The following is a 17,260-nucleotide window of genomic DNA, read 5'->3' as shown; positions in this document are numbered from 1 at the left end:
TTGGCTAAGTTTTGACAAATGCTTGTACCCATGTAACCTACCTCTCAACAAGCTATAAAACATTTTCATCACCCCAGTAAGTTTCCCTAAGGGCAGCATATTTAACTCAACCCCCTCAAAAACTAGTTTCTTGGGGTGTGCTAAGCCAGCAATAGCACGGACCCTTCTCATCTCTAGACTACCTTTGCAAAAGACTTGGAGCTCTAGCTGTGCATAGTGTTGTTCTAAACAATGGTTTCCCTGCTTCCTGAGACGCAGATGCAGGGTCCACGAAGTGCAAATGCAGCAAATCTCCATGGCAATGCCCACCCAAGAGCATTCAAGGCACAACTGCCCTGACACTGAACACTGTTCTTATTTCTTGCCTTCAAAATATGTGAATTCATTCTCTAATTCCCTCATGGTAGTTGCTGCAGAGAAAACAGAAGGCTGGCCGGTTGCCGAGTCAACAGAAATTGAGCCCATCATGCACATATATTTTTTCATCTTAATGCACACACAGATGCCCATTCAGACCTAGTTTATTTGTGCACAGGGTTCATAAAGAGTTCCCTAAATCCTACCCAGTTAAGGGATCCAAAATCCCCAGCCTCAAAGATTCTGACTTTCCCATATTATAGTTTAAAATCTCCCTAGGGTTTGAGGTCAGCTCCCCACATTCAGAGGAATTCTTATAGGAAAACTAAGGAGCCCCTAGATTTTTGCTAGTTTATTTATGACCTGGAATGCATGCTGCATGTGGCTTTGCATTTTCAGATTTGGGTAATTTGAACATTCGTGTGGGTGTAGGCTCCAAATGGATGTGTCTAGCCTTGGTTTGATGTTGTGAAATATCACCGGACAGGAATCTCCTTCCCGGAAAAATTAAATGAGGTGAGAAAGTGAATACGCCTAGAGAGAAGAGGCGTTTTGGTGACAGCTCATCAGCTGATCTGCATGTGTCTGGTCCCATCCAGAGGACTCTCACAAACATAGAGTGTGGAATTCTAGTGGCGATTCTGGAGATGGGGGGGTAGGTTTTGTTTTCCCCATGTAAAGATGAGACAGTTGATGCTCTGCTCACCAATTCCCATTTGTGTGTGGGTGTGGGTTTTCTCCACACATCCAAGCATTTCTATGATCCCAGATAGATGTCCTACAATTTAACTCAATTCTTTTTCTTTTTAAAAATAATTTATTTACTTATTTATTTGAGAGAGAGAGCATGTGCAGGGAGAGAGGCAGAGGGAGAATCAGACTCTGTTGAGCAGGGAGCTCAGTGCAGGACTCAATGTGGGGCTTGATGTGGGTGGGACTCGATCCCAGGACTCCTGGATCATGACCTAAGCTGAAGGCAGACGCTTAACCGCCTGAGCCACGCAGGCGCCCCAACAATTTCACTCAATTATGACACTATTTATCAGTGAAAGCATCAGATCACACAGGGGAAGGACTCAGTCCTACAAAACTGTCTTCCCCGCCCCCAGATGCCAATCACAAGTCCGGATATCACCTGTGCTTCTGATAGACTAGCTACAGATTGGAGATTCCAAGGACACCCCCCCCCCCGCCTTGGGTTTGATTAGCTTGTTAGAGAGGCTCATAGAACTCAGGAACACATTTTACTGACTAGATGACTGTGTGTTATAAAAAGATGAGAGCAGCCAGATGGGAGAGATACACAGGGTGAGGTATGGGGAAAGGGAGAAAAGCCTCCATGTTGTCTCCAAGCAAACCACTCTCCCCAAATCTCCACGTGTTCACTAACCCAGAAGCTCTCTGAACCCCATCCTTCTGGGTGTGTAGAGAGGCTTTGCTGCATAGGGAATTGATTAAATCGTTGGCTCTTGGCAACTGATTCAACTTCTAGCCTCTCTCCTCTCCCTGGTGGTCGGGGTAGGACTGGAAGTTTCAACCTTTTAATCACGTGGTTGGTTCTCCTGGTCACCAGCTCCCATCCTTAGGTGGGATAGGAAAGTCACCTCATTAACATAACAGAAGACATCTTATAGCTCTCATCATTGGGAAAATTCCAGAAGTTTTAGGAGCTCTGTGCTAGAAACAGGGATGAAGATCAAACGTGTATTTCTTATAAACCACAACATCATAAAAGGCCAGGGAGCTGGTAAGGGATCAGTGTAGACTGAGAATTGGAATTCCAACAGTAAATTTTAGACTCTTCCTTGCACCCTGCAGGGCGCAGGGAAAATGCTAGAGTTCTCTTTACACACTAAGAATCCTCAAAGGTTGTATCTTGGCCTTTCCTGCTTATCATTTCTGAAACTGTCCTGAATAAATTCTAAGAACCACAGATCCCTGTGGCAGATGCTTCTGGGACCCCATCCATGTCCTAGTGTCCCTTCTCATGATTTTTCTGGGACAAGCAACCTCTCCACAACCAGTACCAGTGTCTGTGCCTGAAGGGCTTTTTCTCCAAACTCTGGAAGTGCCAAACTGTGCTGTATCAATGACTTTCGGGGTGAGTGCATAACAACACAGCTCCCCTGCCCCTCAGATGGGGTCATTCTAGGATGGGTGTGCATACCATTTCCTAGAGTCTCACACTCAGGGACTCCGCTCCGGTCACTATGACTTTGGTTGGCTGCCTTCCCTGTCCATCCCCCTTCTCATCCCCCACTGGAGTTTCCCACTCCTCCCCAACACCCACATCACGCAAACCTTTGTCTCAGGACTGAATGGTTTCAGATTCCTGAATGGAATCTAAACTCGGATAGTGAAATGAATAAGCTTCAGGCCTTAGGCAACTCAGGTAAGCCCATCCATAGGGGACCTGTAAAGACACTGCCTTCCCCCAAATATCACCTCATTTTCCTGACACAGTGCCTGAAATCTAAGCAAAGCTTGTGTTCATGGGATTGGGTAGCATCACTGTAGCTCCCAGGAACTCTGCTAGGACAACATCAAGAAGAACCATTCAGTAAGATGTCTGGAAACTATCCCCAAATTCGCTATCCAGATGCTGTGGGAACAGTTTCGTAGACTGGCCCTGTTAGTGGCATTCTGGCATTTTGTTGCTTTGCATGGTGGGAACAGTCTGCTCTGGCTGGGTATAAACCACCAATATGGCCTCGCTGAAGGCAGGGTTACAAAAAGCCATTCAGTCTCTTCTCCAGAGACATAAGAGCTGGCTCCAGTGCCGCACTGTCCTCTGAGGGTTTGGGAAGGGATTTTCAGAACAAAGGAAAACGGTCCTAGCAGCTGGAACAGTGCCAGGTGTTGGAATGATGTGGGAATGCTTACTACTAAAGATGAGAAGGAATGATGTGGAAGGCACTTAAGAACTGGCCCATGGACTTATTCCACATGGGCCCACACCTGGGTGCCAGGAAGCACTCGTTGAGAGAGATTCAATTTCTGCATGCCAGAGATGACAGTCCCATGTGATTCTGGAGGGAGTAAATTTGGTGGGAGCAGCTTTCTTGGAGGAGGAGGTGGTTGGCTGATGGTTGGTCTTAGAAGAACTCTTCAGGGAAAACCTTGATGTACTTGGCCACTCCACCCTTGAAATATTCTCCTGGATCCATAACCGCCATTTCTGGCTGACTGCTCCTCAGTCTTCTTCCCTGGATGTTTTTATTTTTCCTGACCCAACATCAGGATATAGTTCTGGGCTCTCTTCTCTAGCTACATTTACTTCCTTTATGATCTTTATGCTTTGAAAACCATTTAAAGCTACTGACTCCCAAGTTTATGCCTGCAGCTGAGACCTCACCCCTAAAGTCAGGCACATTTATCTCACTGTCTATCTGCTCTCTCCACTTGGATGACCCTCACACATATCAAACTTAATCTGTCCTAAAGGGACCCCCTGACATTTCCTAAATATGTTCCCCACCCCACCACCCGTCTTCCCATCTCCATAAAGGACACAGAAGTGACCTTCAATTTTTCTTTTTCTCATCCCCTCCAAACAGCCATCAGAAAATCTTGTCATTTCTTTTGAAAATCTTTTTCTTCCTTTTAAAAAAAAAGATTTTATTTATTTATTTGACAGAGCGAGAGAGATCACAAGTAGGCAGAGAGGCAGGCAGAGAGAGAGGAGAAAGCAGGCTCGCTGCTGAGCAGAGAGCCCGATGCAAGGCTCCATCCCAGGACCCTGGGATCATGACCTAAGCTGAAGGCAGAGGCTTTAACCCACTGAGCCACCCAGGTGCCCCTCTTTCTCTCCCTTTTTATACTCATACTACCTTAGCCCATGTCACCAGGATCTTTTTGTTACCTCCCTAACTTCTTTTCCTTTTCCTGGCCTTCTCATAATACATTTCCAAACAGAATCAAATATGATCTTAAAACATAAAGTGAATCATGCTTCTACCTTGCTTGAATCCTCAACGGCAGTTAGAATATAACCCAAACTTTTCACAACAGTCAACAAAATCTTTGGATGACCAGACCCTTGTCTTACCCCATTAACAGATATTTAGGGCTCACCTAAATATCTCACCTCCCCATTAACAGATATTTAGGGCTGATGCTAAAGCAACCACTAGGTCCTGCTGAATTTTATTCTGCAGTTTCTTCTGGTGTCTTTCATTGTTCTCTTGCTTTACTGCTACAACTGAGGAAGAGCAGGTCACTGGTCTCATTTCCTCTCCCCTGTACTAGAGTTCTGTGTCCACTCCCTTTCCACAGCCTCATGGTGGGCAGAGGCATTTCTCTGCCTCTTGGAGTTGGGCTTGGCCATGTGATCTGCTTTAGCCAATGGGATATTAGTGGATTTAACACAAACATGGGTTTGAAAGGTACTTCTATCATTGACACGACCTTTTGTGCATTGATCCTACGAGGAATGTGTCTCAGGAAGTCACTGGTACAAAGAGGATGAGAGACACAAGGAAGAGCCCCATCTGAACCTTGGAGCCAAACCTAGATTGGCCAAACACCTGTCACCTCACAGATGCATGAATGAGAAATACATGATAATGTATGCAGGCTGCTGAGTTTGCACATGGTTTGTTACACAGCATTATGGTAGAATAGCTAACTTATACAACTATCCTAGTCTAGTTCACTATATTATCTCTCTCCTGCAAATGCCTCATAACTGATCTTGCTGTCATCAGTCTGATCTGGCTCCGACCTCTTCTTTATAAAGTAGTCAGAATCTTCTTTCTAAAAGGCACACGCAATCACACTACTCCCTCCTTTATCTCCTTCATTTTCCACTGCCGTGACTCTAGCTCCCCTATCCTTTAGCACATGGCCCCTCTCTGTCTCTGAACTCATCCTGGCCACTCATCCCTCCACTTTGCCACTTCTTACCCCTCACAGCCTCCCCCTATCCCAGCTGTCACTGTCAGGTCCTTCAGTGTGTGAAGCTGTTTTGGATATTCCTCTTCTAAAAACTATTCCTCTCACATTCTTTACCTGCTTGGCTCCTGATAATCTTGGATTCTCAGAATAAGCACCACTTCCTTACAAGCATTGGAGGTCCCCAACCCCTGCCATATACTGTGCAACTCCCACACAACCAACCTTAGGAAGGCACGAATCACACTTTGTTTTGGAATTGCTTGTGTAACTATCTCCTTCCAGATGCTGCAGCCCCAGGGCATAGGACAGTGTCTGGCCTGCTCACTGACGCTTCCCCAATGGGGGTTACCAGCTTAGCACACAGTAAGCATTCAGTTAATGTGTGTCAGAAAAAGAATGAATTGGGCAGGAAGGATGGGAAAAGAATATTTCTGATCACCTCTTCCTTTTACCTTCGTGGATTCTGGAGTTAGATGGGCTCTTGGCTTAGGAAAAAAAAAAAAAAAGTCTCTTTCTCCCTCTATTACTTTGTGGATTCATTTTGCATTTCTAAGCCCTAGCTCAGAGATCTGAGTATTGTCCTGGCTTCCTGGAGCCTGCTTGGTGACTTTCTTAAGTCTGTTAGAGCATGTAGAACAGACATTCATCACAAAAACAGGACAAGAAGTGCTCATTTTCCAAATTCTGACTTTCAGAAATGTTTCAGGCACTTAGGTAGCTAACTGGCTTCTGAGCAAACCACAAGTACTAAGAAATGTCAAAATCTGTAAAACTGCATTTATTCCTATCAAATGGCTGAACGTAATAGTATGCACAAAACAGCTGCCTTGATGGTAATTATCCAGTAATTATGACTTGGAAGTTCCATCTAGTAGAGATGGAAAAATTGCTTCAGAATTGTCAGCAAGTCCGTTGGGAGGGCAGGAGAGTCTATTAAACCCGCACAGTCTTCTAGCTTCTGATGTGAGAGATGCAGAGATGTCATGGATTACTGCCATGCTACATGGAAGGAGGCCCCTGGGTGTCCTTCCAGAAATGAAGCCTCTCTCCCAGGAAAAGCTGGAGGTTAAGAGGGAAGGCAAGATGCTCATGGCAAATAAACCCTTAAGTTTGCCTTTTCATGAACCTGAAACTATTTTTCCAGGTGAGTTCTGTGTCGTGCCATGAGGTTACATGGAGATGCCCCTCAAATATGTCTGGGAATTGAGGGCTGGCCAAGGGGTCCTGGTGAAAGCCAGGTGGGGACCCAGGGACTGAATAAACATGTAATCCTCATGGAAGGATCCAGAATGTTTCCTCCAACCTTCAGTCAGAAACCCACTGTAGAAATATAATGCACCATGGCCTAGGGCAGCAAGGATTTTAGCTGCCACCATATCTGTGGGACTTCTAGGATGGGAACGTGGGGGTCAGGAGTTGTCTCCTTCCCTTTAAAAAAAAAATTTTAAATTCAATTAATTAACATATAATGCATTATTGGTTTCAGAGGTAGAGTCCAATGATTCGTCATCATCTTAAATCATACCCAGTGTTCATTACATCATGTGCCCTCCTTAATGTCTATCACCCAGTTACTCTATTCCCCCACTTCCCTCCCCTCCAGCAACCCTCCATTTGTTTCCTATGATTAAGCATCTTTTATGGTTTTTCAGGTTCTTCTTTCTTTATGGAAAGCTGCAGAGCTTGCTTTAGCTTTATAGTATATATAGTATACATTATAGTATATATATTATAATTATAATTATATAGTATATATATATAATTATAGTATATAATGTATACTATAGTATTCATTATAGTATGTATAGTATATATATTATAATTATATATATACTATATATATTAGTATATATAGTATATATATTATAGTATATATTATAATTATAATATATATTATAGTATATATATTATAATTATAATCATATATATATAAAATTACATATAAACTATATATAGTATATATAGTATAATATATAGTATACATTATAGTATATATAGTACATATATAAAATATATATGTATATATGTATATGTACATATATATACTAATACTATATATATACATTATACATATAATAAAATATATAATATAATATACATATTATATATGTGGCAGGGTAATATTGCACTATAAATACTTAGGTGTGTATGTATATATATGTGTATGTGCATATGTATATATGTACACACACACATTACATCTTCCTTATCAATTTATCTATTGATGGATGCTTATGTTCCATGTCTTGACTATTGTAAATAATGTGCAATAATCATAAGGGTGCATTTATCTTCTTGAGTTAATGTTTTTGTTCTCTCTTTGTAAATATCCAGTAGTGGAATGAAAATATATTTTTTATATATATATATATATAAAATAATATAAATTAAAAATATATATAATATAGATAGTATACTATCTAAAAGTAACCCTTGTGCATATATATAATATATATTATATATTTATATAAAATTATTAATTTATATTAAATTATATAAAATATATAATCTATAGATGATTTATATAAAATAATTTATATGAAATAATAATTTATATTTATATAAAATATAATTTATATAAAATATATATCTATAGATATAATATATAATATATATTTTATAATTATAATTATACTATATATAGTATAGTAGATTCATATTATACTATATATTATATAGTATAATTATATAATTATATAAAAATATATAAAATATATTCTAATTATATTTAATTATATATTTATATAATTGTATATATTATATATGTATATATATAATATATTTTTAACCTGGCAAAGCTCTCAGGATCTACTCATGTCTAAGGAGTTGCTTGCCTCCACTTTTGAGGAAATAAAATGTATTTCTTTCTTCCTTCCTTCCTTTCTTTTCTTTCCTCTTTCTTTCTTTTCTTTATTAAGATTTTATTTATTTATTCGACAGAGAGAGACACAGCAAGAGAGGAAACACAAGCTGGGGGAGTAGGAGGGGGAGAAGAAGGCTTCCTGCCCTGCTCAGCAGGAAGCCTGATGTGGGGCTCAGTCCTAGGACCCTGGGATCAGGACCTGAGCCCAAAGCAGTCGCTTAATGACTGAGCCACGCAGGCACCCCTACTCTCTATTTAAACAAGAGAAATATCCTGCTATGTGTAAGATGGAAAAGTGTGCAACGTGAATGGCAAACATGAAGTGGATGTGGTCCTACACTCAGATTCTAGTAGCAGGTAGATGATGTGGGTGCACAACTACCAGACAAGGTAGGAAGGGAATGGATCCACAGGGACGTGGGGAAGAGATTATAGATGTGCAGTGTGATGCTGTATTTGGACAGCATGTGGAAGGGCTAGAGAGCTAGGCATGTGGTAAGGACCTGAGGTATCCTTTTTTTGTTGTTGTTGAATGCCCTTTCAACCAAAGAGATCAAGCTATCTGAGTAAAATAAGAAAAAAGTAGCATCTTAAAGAATGCCACTAGGCTCTGCGGATGCTTTTGTTACTCTGTCCTTCCTTAATTCAGCTCACCTGGCTGTTATCCCCTTCTTCTTGACCATTCAACTTTACGTTCAGTCTCAGTTAGGCTCAAAACTTTTCCTGATAGTTACGATTATACTACTTATAAAATACAGGGTTCTAGAGTACCTAGCTTTAACTAAATACAATCATGGGCTTCCTAATATTTCCTAAGTCATGAATATTATTGAAAAATAAGCAGACATCTTTCCAAAGATTACAGATAGCCAAAAGATACATGAAAAGATGCTTATTGTCACATTATCAGGGAAATACAAATCAAAACCACAATGAGATATCACCTCACCTCTGTCAGAATGGCTAAAATCAAAAAGACAAGAAATAACAAGTATTTGCAAGGATATGGAGAAAAAGTAACCCTTGTGCATTGCTGGTGAGAATGTAAATTGGTGCAGTCACTATGGAAAACAATATGGAGGTTCCTTAAAAAGTTAAAAGTAGAAATACCATATGATCTAGTCATTCCACTACTGGATATTTACAAAGAGAGAACAAAAACATTATCTCAAGAAGATAAATGCACCCTTATGATTATTGCACATTATTTATAATAGTCAAGACATGGAACATAAGCATCCATCAATAGATAAATTGATAAGGAATATGTAATGTGTGTGTGTGTACATATATACATATGCACATACACATATATATACATACACACCTAAGTATTTATACTGCCATAAAAAAGGATGACATGACATTTGAGACAACATGGATGGACCTAGAGGCTATTAGGCTAAGTGAAATAAATCAGGCTGAGAAAGACAAATACTATTATGATTCCACTCATAAGTGGAATCTAAAAATATGAATAAACAAAGAACAGAATTAGACTTATAAGTACAAAGCATAAACTGATGGTTGCCAGAGGGGAAGGAGGTGGGGTGTTGGGAAAAATGGGTGAAGGCCTCCAGTTATGGAATGAGTAAGCCATGCGAGTAAAAGAGTATAAGGAATACAGTCAATTATATTGTAATAGTGAGGTAGAATAGACAGTAGCTATACTTGTGGTAAACAAAGCATAGTGTATTAACATGTCAAAACACTAAGTTGTACATCTGAAACTAAGGTAATATTATGTGCCAACTATACTCAAATTTTGTAAAAATAAAAGAAAAATAAGTTATCAAATATTTTTGTTTGAATTTTGAAAGTTCAAAATGAAATCTCCTTTCAACACATGGTGCTAAAACAAACACGTCCACATTCAAAACAATGAAACTGGACCCCTACCTCACACCATGTATAAAAAATCTTGATTTCCCTGGGGTTCATGAACTGTTTATAGAGAATGTTATTGATTTTCTGCTCTCAAAAGTGAGGCCTACATTGGATGCTTATATCCTGGGAATAAAATGAAGATCTCTCTGACTGAGAACAGAAATAGCATTTGGATGAAAATGCAACATGGACGTGTCTTTCTCCTGTCTTCTGACCAAAAGTTCCACCAGGAGCGCCCTCCTGTGTGCAATGGCTGTTGATCACAGAAGTGGCCTGTTTCTTCTCCTGTATTTCCCCCTCCACTTCAGTTCAGGGCCATCTTCACCACACGATTAGATGTGCTTCTTGCACAATCCCAAAAGAATGACCAGAGTGAACCAATTATGTCATCTACAGACGGAAAACATGAATTTGGGCTAAACATCTAACAGGGCCTGAATTTTTGTCTTCATGATGTCACCCTGTCACTAAAGTTTGGAACCTGAAAAGCACATGTTTTCATGGCTGTGGGTGTTACTGAATGAGAATTATGCTTAATTTCCTGCTCTCTGAAGAGTGTTGGGAGAATGTCAGAAGGACGGGAAAGGATGGAAGATCACTGTGGTTCATTTACGGCACAAAATGTGCTTTGCTGAATTGGAATTTCAGGCCTGATGCCCATATTCAGTCAAGGGGAGTTCAAAGCTAGGGGGAGGAATCAGTTTGCTTCTAGAATAAGTTGTTGTTGTTTGTTTGGAAAGGTTTTGATTTCACCTTATATGGTTGTACATTGTAACCACAATATAGAAAAAATAAACACAATGGTTCAATGGATCTTATAAACATTGGAGTGATGTTCATCCCCCGCTCCTGTTTGTGCATCCTCTGCTGCTGGAGAGAGTCAATGTGGTAAAAGTCTATTATTCATGGATCAATTTTCCAGGATATTTGGAGCACGGTTTCTTTTCATCTTTTTTGCTGCCTGCTTTTTAGCCACTACTCTCTAGTCATCACCAGAGGCAACAAAAAGTAGTTAAAATTCACACAAGTCTGAATTTTACTTTTTCATAACTTTGATAAGAGATAAGTGAGGAAATGAAACAGAGGAACACACCAGGTGGGTTTGCTGGGGGGACTCAACAGATCCACACTCAGGGCTCTGTACTGGGTTAAGAAGCACAGAGGCTAGGCAGAGTCTGGGGTGCCAGTGAAGATGGGATCTAAATGTAGACCATGAAATGAGAGATGGAACATTGCATGGAGCAGCCTGTGGAGGTAGGGAGACAACCAAGACTGAGTATGATTAAATGACAGAGGGTCACAAGCGATACTTCCAAAGGAAGTGAGGTTGGGCTATTCCCATTATATTTGACACTTTTTTCATGGCTCAAGTACATACACGCCCCATACTATGTGTCATGAGGAAGCTCACCCTAATGGTCAGAACGTTGTTAAAAAAATGGTCAGCCCATGTTAAAAAAGAGAGAGAGAGAGAATAAGAGGGTGCCATGAAGCTTCCTCCAAATCTTGGAAATGAAATAAAGACAAATCAAAATGTAAGGAATACTGTCATTTGGAAAAATAATTAGGGATGTGCAAAGAGTGTCACAGTATTCATATTCTATGTAACAACTCCAGCTTTGGGAAAATAACCTCAAATACAAATACAGTTTTAATTAGAATTTTTATAGATCTCCAAAATCTGTAAGATCGATATACAAAGATGTATGTCACATCATTATTTATAATCCCAAAAATCTTGAAGCAATATGTGTCTAACGGCAGCAGCATGGTTAAGTAAATTTTGGTGTAACTAGAATATGAGGTTGTCTTTAAAAATGATGTCTCTATAAGATTTTAAGGACAATGTGTTTGCTACGATAAGGAGTAAAAAAGCGATTGTACAATGAAGTCTTCAGCGATTGTACAATGAATCAAAGTGGAAAGAAAAATATGCTAAAATATTAGCAACTGATTTTTAGGACTGAACGGTGCATGATTTTTATTGCATCCTCTGAACCTGCAGAATTGGATGGGCTGCCATGAGCCACATGTGGCTACATAGATTGAAATTAATTAAAATGAAATTAAAATTAAAAGTCTGGATCTTCACTTGAACCAACCATATTTCAAGTTCTTGAAAAGTCTTAAGGAGCTAGTAGCTACTATATTTGACAGTACAATATAGAATATTTCCATCATTAAAGAAAGTTCTATTGGGCCTGAACTGATCAAGTGTTCAAGTGTTCTCTAATTAGAGTTTCTCTAATTTTCCTGTAAAGACCATGAGCTATTTTTATAACCAGAAAAAAGGAATAACAAAGTCAAGTTCCTCCTACACTGTTGGTGGGAATGCAAGCTGGTGCAGCCACTCTGGAAAACAGCATGGAGATTCCTCAAAAAGTTGAAAATAGAGCTAGACTATGATCCAGCAATCACACTACTGGGTATTTACCCTAAAGATACAAATGTAGTGATCTGAAGGAGCATGTGCGCCTGAATGTTTATAGCAGCAATGTCCACAATAGCCAAACTATGGGAAGAACCTAGATGTCCATCAACAGGTGAATGGATAAAATAGATGTGGTATATATATACAATGGAATACTATGTAGCCATCAAAAGAAATGAAATCTTGCCATTTGAGATGATGTGGATGGAACTAGAGGGTATTATGCTGAGTGAAATAAGTCAATTAGAGAAAGACAATTATCATATGATCTCTCTGATATGAGGAATTTGAGAGGCGATGTAGAGTGTTTGGGGGGTAGGGAAGGAAAAAATGAAACAAGATGGGATTGGGTGGGAGACAAACCATGAGACTCTTAATCTCACAAAACAAACTGAGGGTTGCTGGGGGGAGGAGGGGTATGGAGAGGGTGGTTTGGTTATGGACATTGGGGAGGGTATGTGCTCTGGTGAGTGCGCTGTGTAAGCCTGATGATTCACAGACCTGCACCCCTGGGGCAAATAATACATTATACGTTAATAAAAAATTTAATTAAAAAAGGATGGCTTGACTGTAGAAAAACCCAAGAGATTAGGTGAGGAATGGCAAACAGAATCAAGGTGAACTTGTATTTTAAGGAAGCAATGACTTTAATGAGAGAGATTCAATATAATCGATAGTATTGTTTTCAACTTAAGTACAGGAAAGGTGTATTAACTGGGAGAGGGAGGGTCTACATATGACCCAGAAAAAGGAACGCAAAAAGGCAGGATTAGTCAATGTACCCCAGGATGGTTGTTGTGGTGGGGAAAAAAGCCCTATGACCATGGATTGATGCCTCAGAAAATAGCAATTTAATGGCTCCAGTAAGAGGTTGTCCAGCAAACCCTCTTGGTGGCTCCAACTCTCAACCTGACACCCTAGACTTTAGAAGTTGTTAGTGTCCACTAATACCCACATCTACTCTCCTTCCTGGATGCACAGCTAAACAAGTGTTCTGGATCCTTCTTGCATCTTAATGGAAATGTTTGCTCATCTGGACAATGGGTGGGAACAGGCAGGGCACCCACCACTTTCTGTCCTTGTTAGAAAAAGATCTACATAATCTTCCATGCCCTTATTTTCTCTACTTTCTATGTCTATTGGGGAAGGACTCCAAGAGGATAGAACCACAGGATGAAATAAGCCCCAATCCTTAAGTTTCTGTTTGGAGAACCATGGAAGCTGCCAGAGTGGAAATATCTGCAATGAACCTGGGGCAAGAAATAAACCCTTGTTGGGCTACCCCAGTGAAATTTTGGGGGTTGTTTGTGACATAGCAGCAGTGATACTTATTCTAACATATACATTCTAATTTGATCTTCTATGCAGAATGTGTTAATGCAGGAGGTCTGGTGACTTAATCTTTGTGAGCCTCTAGAGGAGCCTAGAACCATGACTGACCTTCAGCCAATCTCCAAGAATGTGGTCCTTGGAATGTTCTTTATGTAATTGGCGGATGATGTTGTTTTGTCCTCAAAAAGCAATGGGGTTTGCGCTACAGCTTGTCAGGATTGGTTAGCAAGCTTTATGATGTTTATCTGGTGTCTGGTTGGGATTCTGAGTTCTACTATCATGATGTTCATTGAGCAGGAATATACCCGCCTGACCAGCCCTCCATAAAAGCCTCAGACTCCAGTGGACTTCCATGAATATAGTTCACACATGGCCCTATAGTTTGCTGCTAGAGAGAAAGCACATCTTATCTGACTGGGAGGGGCAGTAGTTGGAAGCCCACATCTAACCTCTCTTGATTTCTCCTGATGCATTTCATTTTTCCACTGCTCTGCTTTTATTCCATATCCCTTGCTATAATAAACCTTAGCCATGACTAAGACCTGCTGCTGAGTCCTGTGAATACTCCTGGTGAGTCAATGAACTTGAGGGTGGTCATGGATCTCCCCAAATACCTCCCATCTATAGAGGTACAGGCTGCAGTCGTGGAATGAAGAAGCCATGGCTACAGAAGGTACAACATAGGGAGTATAGTCAATGGTATTATAATAGTGTTGTATGGTCATAGATGGCAGTTATAATTGTGGTGAGCACAACACAACATAGAGACTTGTGGAATCACTATGCTATATCCCTGAAACTAACATTTTGCATCAACTACACTGTAATTGAAAAGAAGAGCCCCCCACTCCTTCCAACCCCCCCAATTGAGAAACAAAATACCTCTCACATGAGATCTTTCTCTTAGAAAACAGAGCACAAACTGTCCAGAATAAGTATGTTTTCTATCTGACACTTGAATATCTTACTGCCACCTGTTGACATTCTAGCATAAAAATCAAACCCCTTCATAAGGGCCTGACTGAAAACAACACCACTCATAACATCTTCAGAAGATTATCTGTGACCACCTAATGATGTCCTTTCAGTGGCCAACCTGGAGGGCATTTCTCCAGTGTCTCTTTTATATGTGTCACTTAAGAAGATGAAGCGGGCCACCTGGGTGGCTCAGTGGGTTAAGCCTCTGCCTTTGGCTCAGGTCATGGTTTCAGGGTCTTGGGATTGAGCCCCGCATTGGGCTCTGCTCAGCACAGGGCCCGTTTCCCCCCCTCTCTCTCTGCCTACTTGTAATCTCTCTCTCTCTCTGTCAAATTAATAAATAAAATCTAAAAAAAAAAAAAGATGAAGCAAGTTCAAGATTTAGGATAACAGCCATGGTGAGATAGAAACAAAGGCTGTGGAGAGAGGTCCCATTTGGTGGTGATGCTGGGGAGGGTCCAGAGAGAAATTCTGCATGAGACACACCTGGAAGAAGGGACATCATTTCCAATGGGAAGAGTGATGGGATGTGCGCATTTGAGACAGAGTCATCTGCCCCTGAAACAGGGCACCTTCAGGGACAAGGGCTCTGAGGGCACTGGCTTGGTTCTATGAAATGTCTGAGATGGCAAGTAGTCTGGGAGGTATGATATTTAGGGTGAACTGTTGAGGGATATTGAAGAACTGGCCTTCCTGATGGATATCTGTTTATATTACAGTTAGCCAAGGCTGAGAGATCCTTATACCTTAGGGCCCAGGATTAAAACTCGTGCTGCTGAATCGCTCATAAAAGTCATCAAAAACATCATTTTCTAAATCCATATTGTCATGTAAGTTTGAATGTCATTATTTTTTCAATTGTCTGATGAGCACCCACATGACCTGACCCTGCCTAGACTCCCAACTGCCTCTCAAATCATGGGAGCCTCCCCTATGGTCACTTTGTTCCACTTACACTGGACTCACTTCATGCTAAGTGCATCTCTGCCTCAGGGCCTTTGCACTGGCTGTTCCTTTTGCCTAGAATGTTGCACACCGCTGCCCACATCCCCCTGGCTGGTTCTGTGTAGTTATTCAGATTTCTTGTCACAGTTACCTTCTGAAAGCTACCAGCATCCCCCCAAGGGAATGTAGCCTCTCTCACCATGTCATTACCCAATTTCACTGACAACAGAGCAGAGATCTTCATTCCTTAGAACACGTTCTGATTCTTTCCATCCCCTTGTGCTTATCTTTATCCTCTGGTGAAATTTCTCAGCCAGCAGGTAACTTCAGATGAACCAAAAACACTGTCTGCATGGATTTCAGTTTCATTGCAACTGGCCGGACACCCCTTCCCTGGTTGAAATAGCTATTCATTTGTCAAGCAGCTTGGAAGACAATTGTAATCTGATAAAATGAGCCACAGTATTTCCTACAGGGTATACCACTGCTTAACAACAAATTGTGCAGATAGACTAAGGTAGTGCTTGGCAGCACATCTGGAAACGCACTGGCCCTGGGTTGAGTGTAAAAATTCTGGAGACACATTACTCTTTTCTTTTTGTGCCTGGGCAAAAACCTCCAATTGCAGTTTCTTCCTCACTCCTTGGATAGTGAGTATCTGGGACAGAGCTGCCATTAGTGGAGGCGGAACATTTTAACAAATTGGGAAAGAAAGCCGGACCCTCCATGTCACTCACCTGCAAATCCACCTGAAGTCACAATCAACTTAGCCTTAAGAAACAGCAATGGAGGCTATCTCTGTGGGGGCTGACCCTCACCAGACCCCTTGCAGGGGATGCATCTTGTAGGTTCCTCCATGAATGAAATGATTTTGCCCACAAAGCACACACACTAGACAGGGGCTGACAGAAGATGGCCCATAGGACAAATCTGGCTGGCCTCCTATTTTTGCGTGGCCCATGAGTTAAGAACTATTTTTGTAATAAATGAAAAAGAATCCCATACCATAGATCAGGACATGCAAAAATTATATGGAATTCAAATTTCAGTTTCTGTACTTAAGGTTGCATTGAAACAGCCATGCTCACTCATTTGCACATTGTATATGCTGTTTTTAGGCTACAGCTGCGGAGGTGGGTTGTTGTGACAGAGACCATCTGGCCCACAAAGCCTGAAGTGTTACTACTATCTGGTCCTTCCCTTAAGAAGTCTGCCAACCCCGTTTTCAAGTCCTGAATGCCCCCACAAGCCTGATTTTAGAAGGACTTCGATAAGCAAGAGTTCCTTTGCCTTTCAACATTAGTATTTCCGCATCTCCTCTGCCCTGAAAACAGTATCTGCATAGCCCTAGATTTAAGGGGAATTCACAGGGGAAACCCACTTACGTAGGATCCATAATCCACAGCCAGGGTCTGCAGGGCCCATGGGAGACCAAGGCCAATGAGGATATCAAACACGTTGCTCCCGATGGAGTTGGATACTGCCATGTCTCCCATGCCTGAAAGGACAAGAGGTCACTGGAGTGAGGGAGGTGATCTCAGGATAGTACAGGGGCTCCCCAAGGGACCCTG

At 41.0% G+C, this 17,260-nt stretch overlaps 1 protein-coding gene across 1 annotated transcript in view; it reads right to left on the bottom strand.

The window, feature by feature from the left end:
- SLC24A3 (solute carrier family 24 member 3) overlaps positions 1 to 17,260 on the bottom strand; it is a 480,638-nt gene that overhangs the window by 10,655 nt on the left and 452,723 nt on the right. Inside the window, exon 15 of the mRNA XM_004754143.2 lies at positions 17,075 to 17,187. Within this exon, the coding sequence (XP_004754200.2) occupies positions 17,075 to 17,187 (113 nt within the window). The remainder of the gene's footprint in view (positions 1 to 17,074; positions 17,188 to 17,260) is intronic.

Source organism: Mustela putorius, unplaced genomic scaffold (genome assembly GCF_011764305.1).
Source record: "Mustela putorius furo isolate JIRA1106 unplaced genomic scaffold, ASM1176430v1.1 tig00000253_pilon_pilon_pilon, whole genome shotgun sequence".
NCBI classification, from domain to species: domain Eukaryota; kingdom Metazoa; phylum Chordata; class Mammalia; order Carnivora; family Mustelidae; genus Mustela; species Mustela putorius.
The sequence above is the reverse complement of the archived record's forward strand: the minus strand, read 5'-3'. Positions and strand labels throughout refer to the sequence as shown.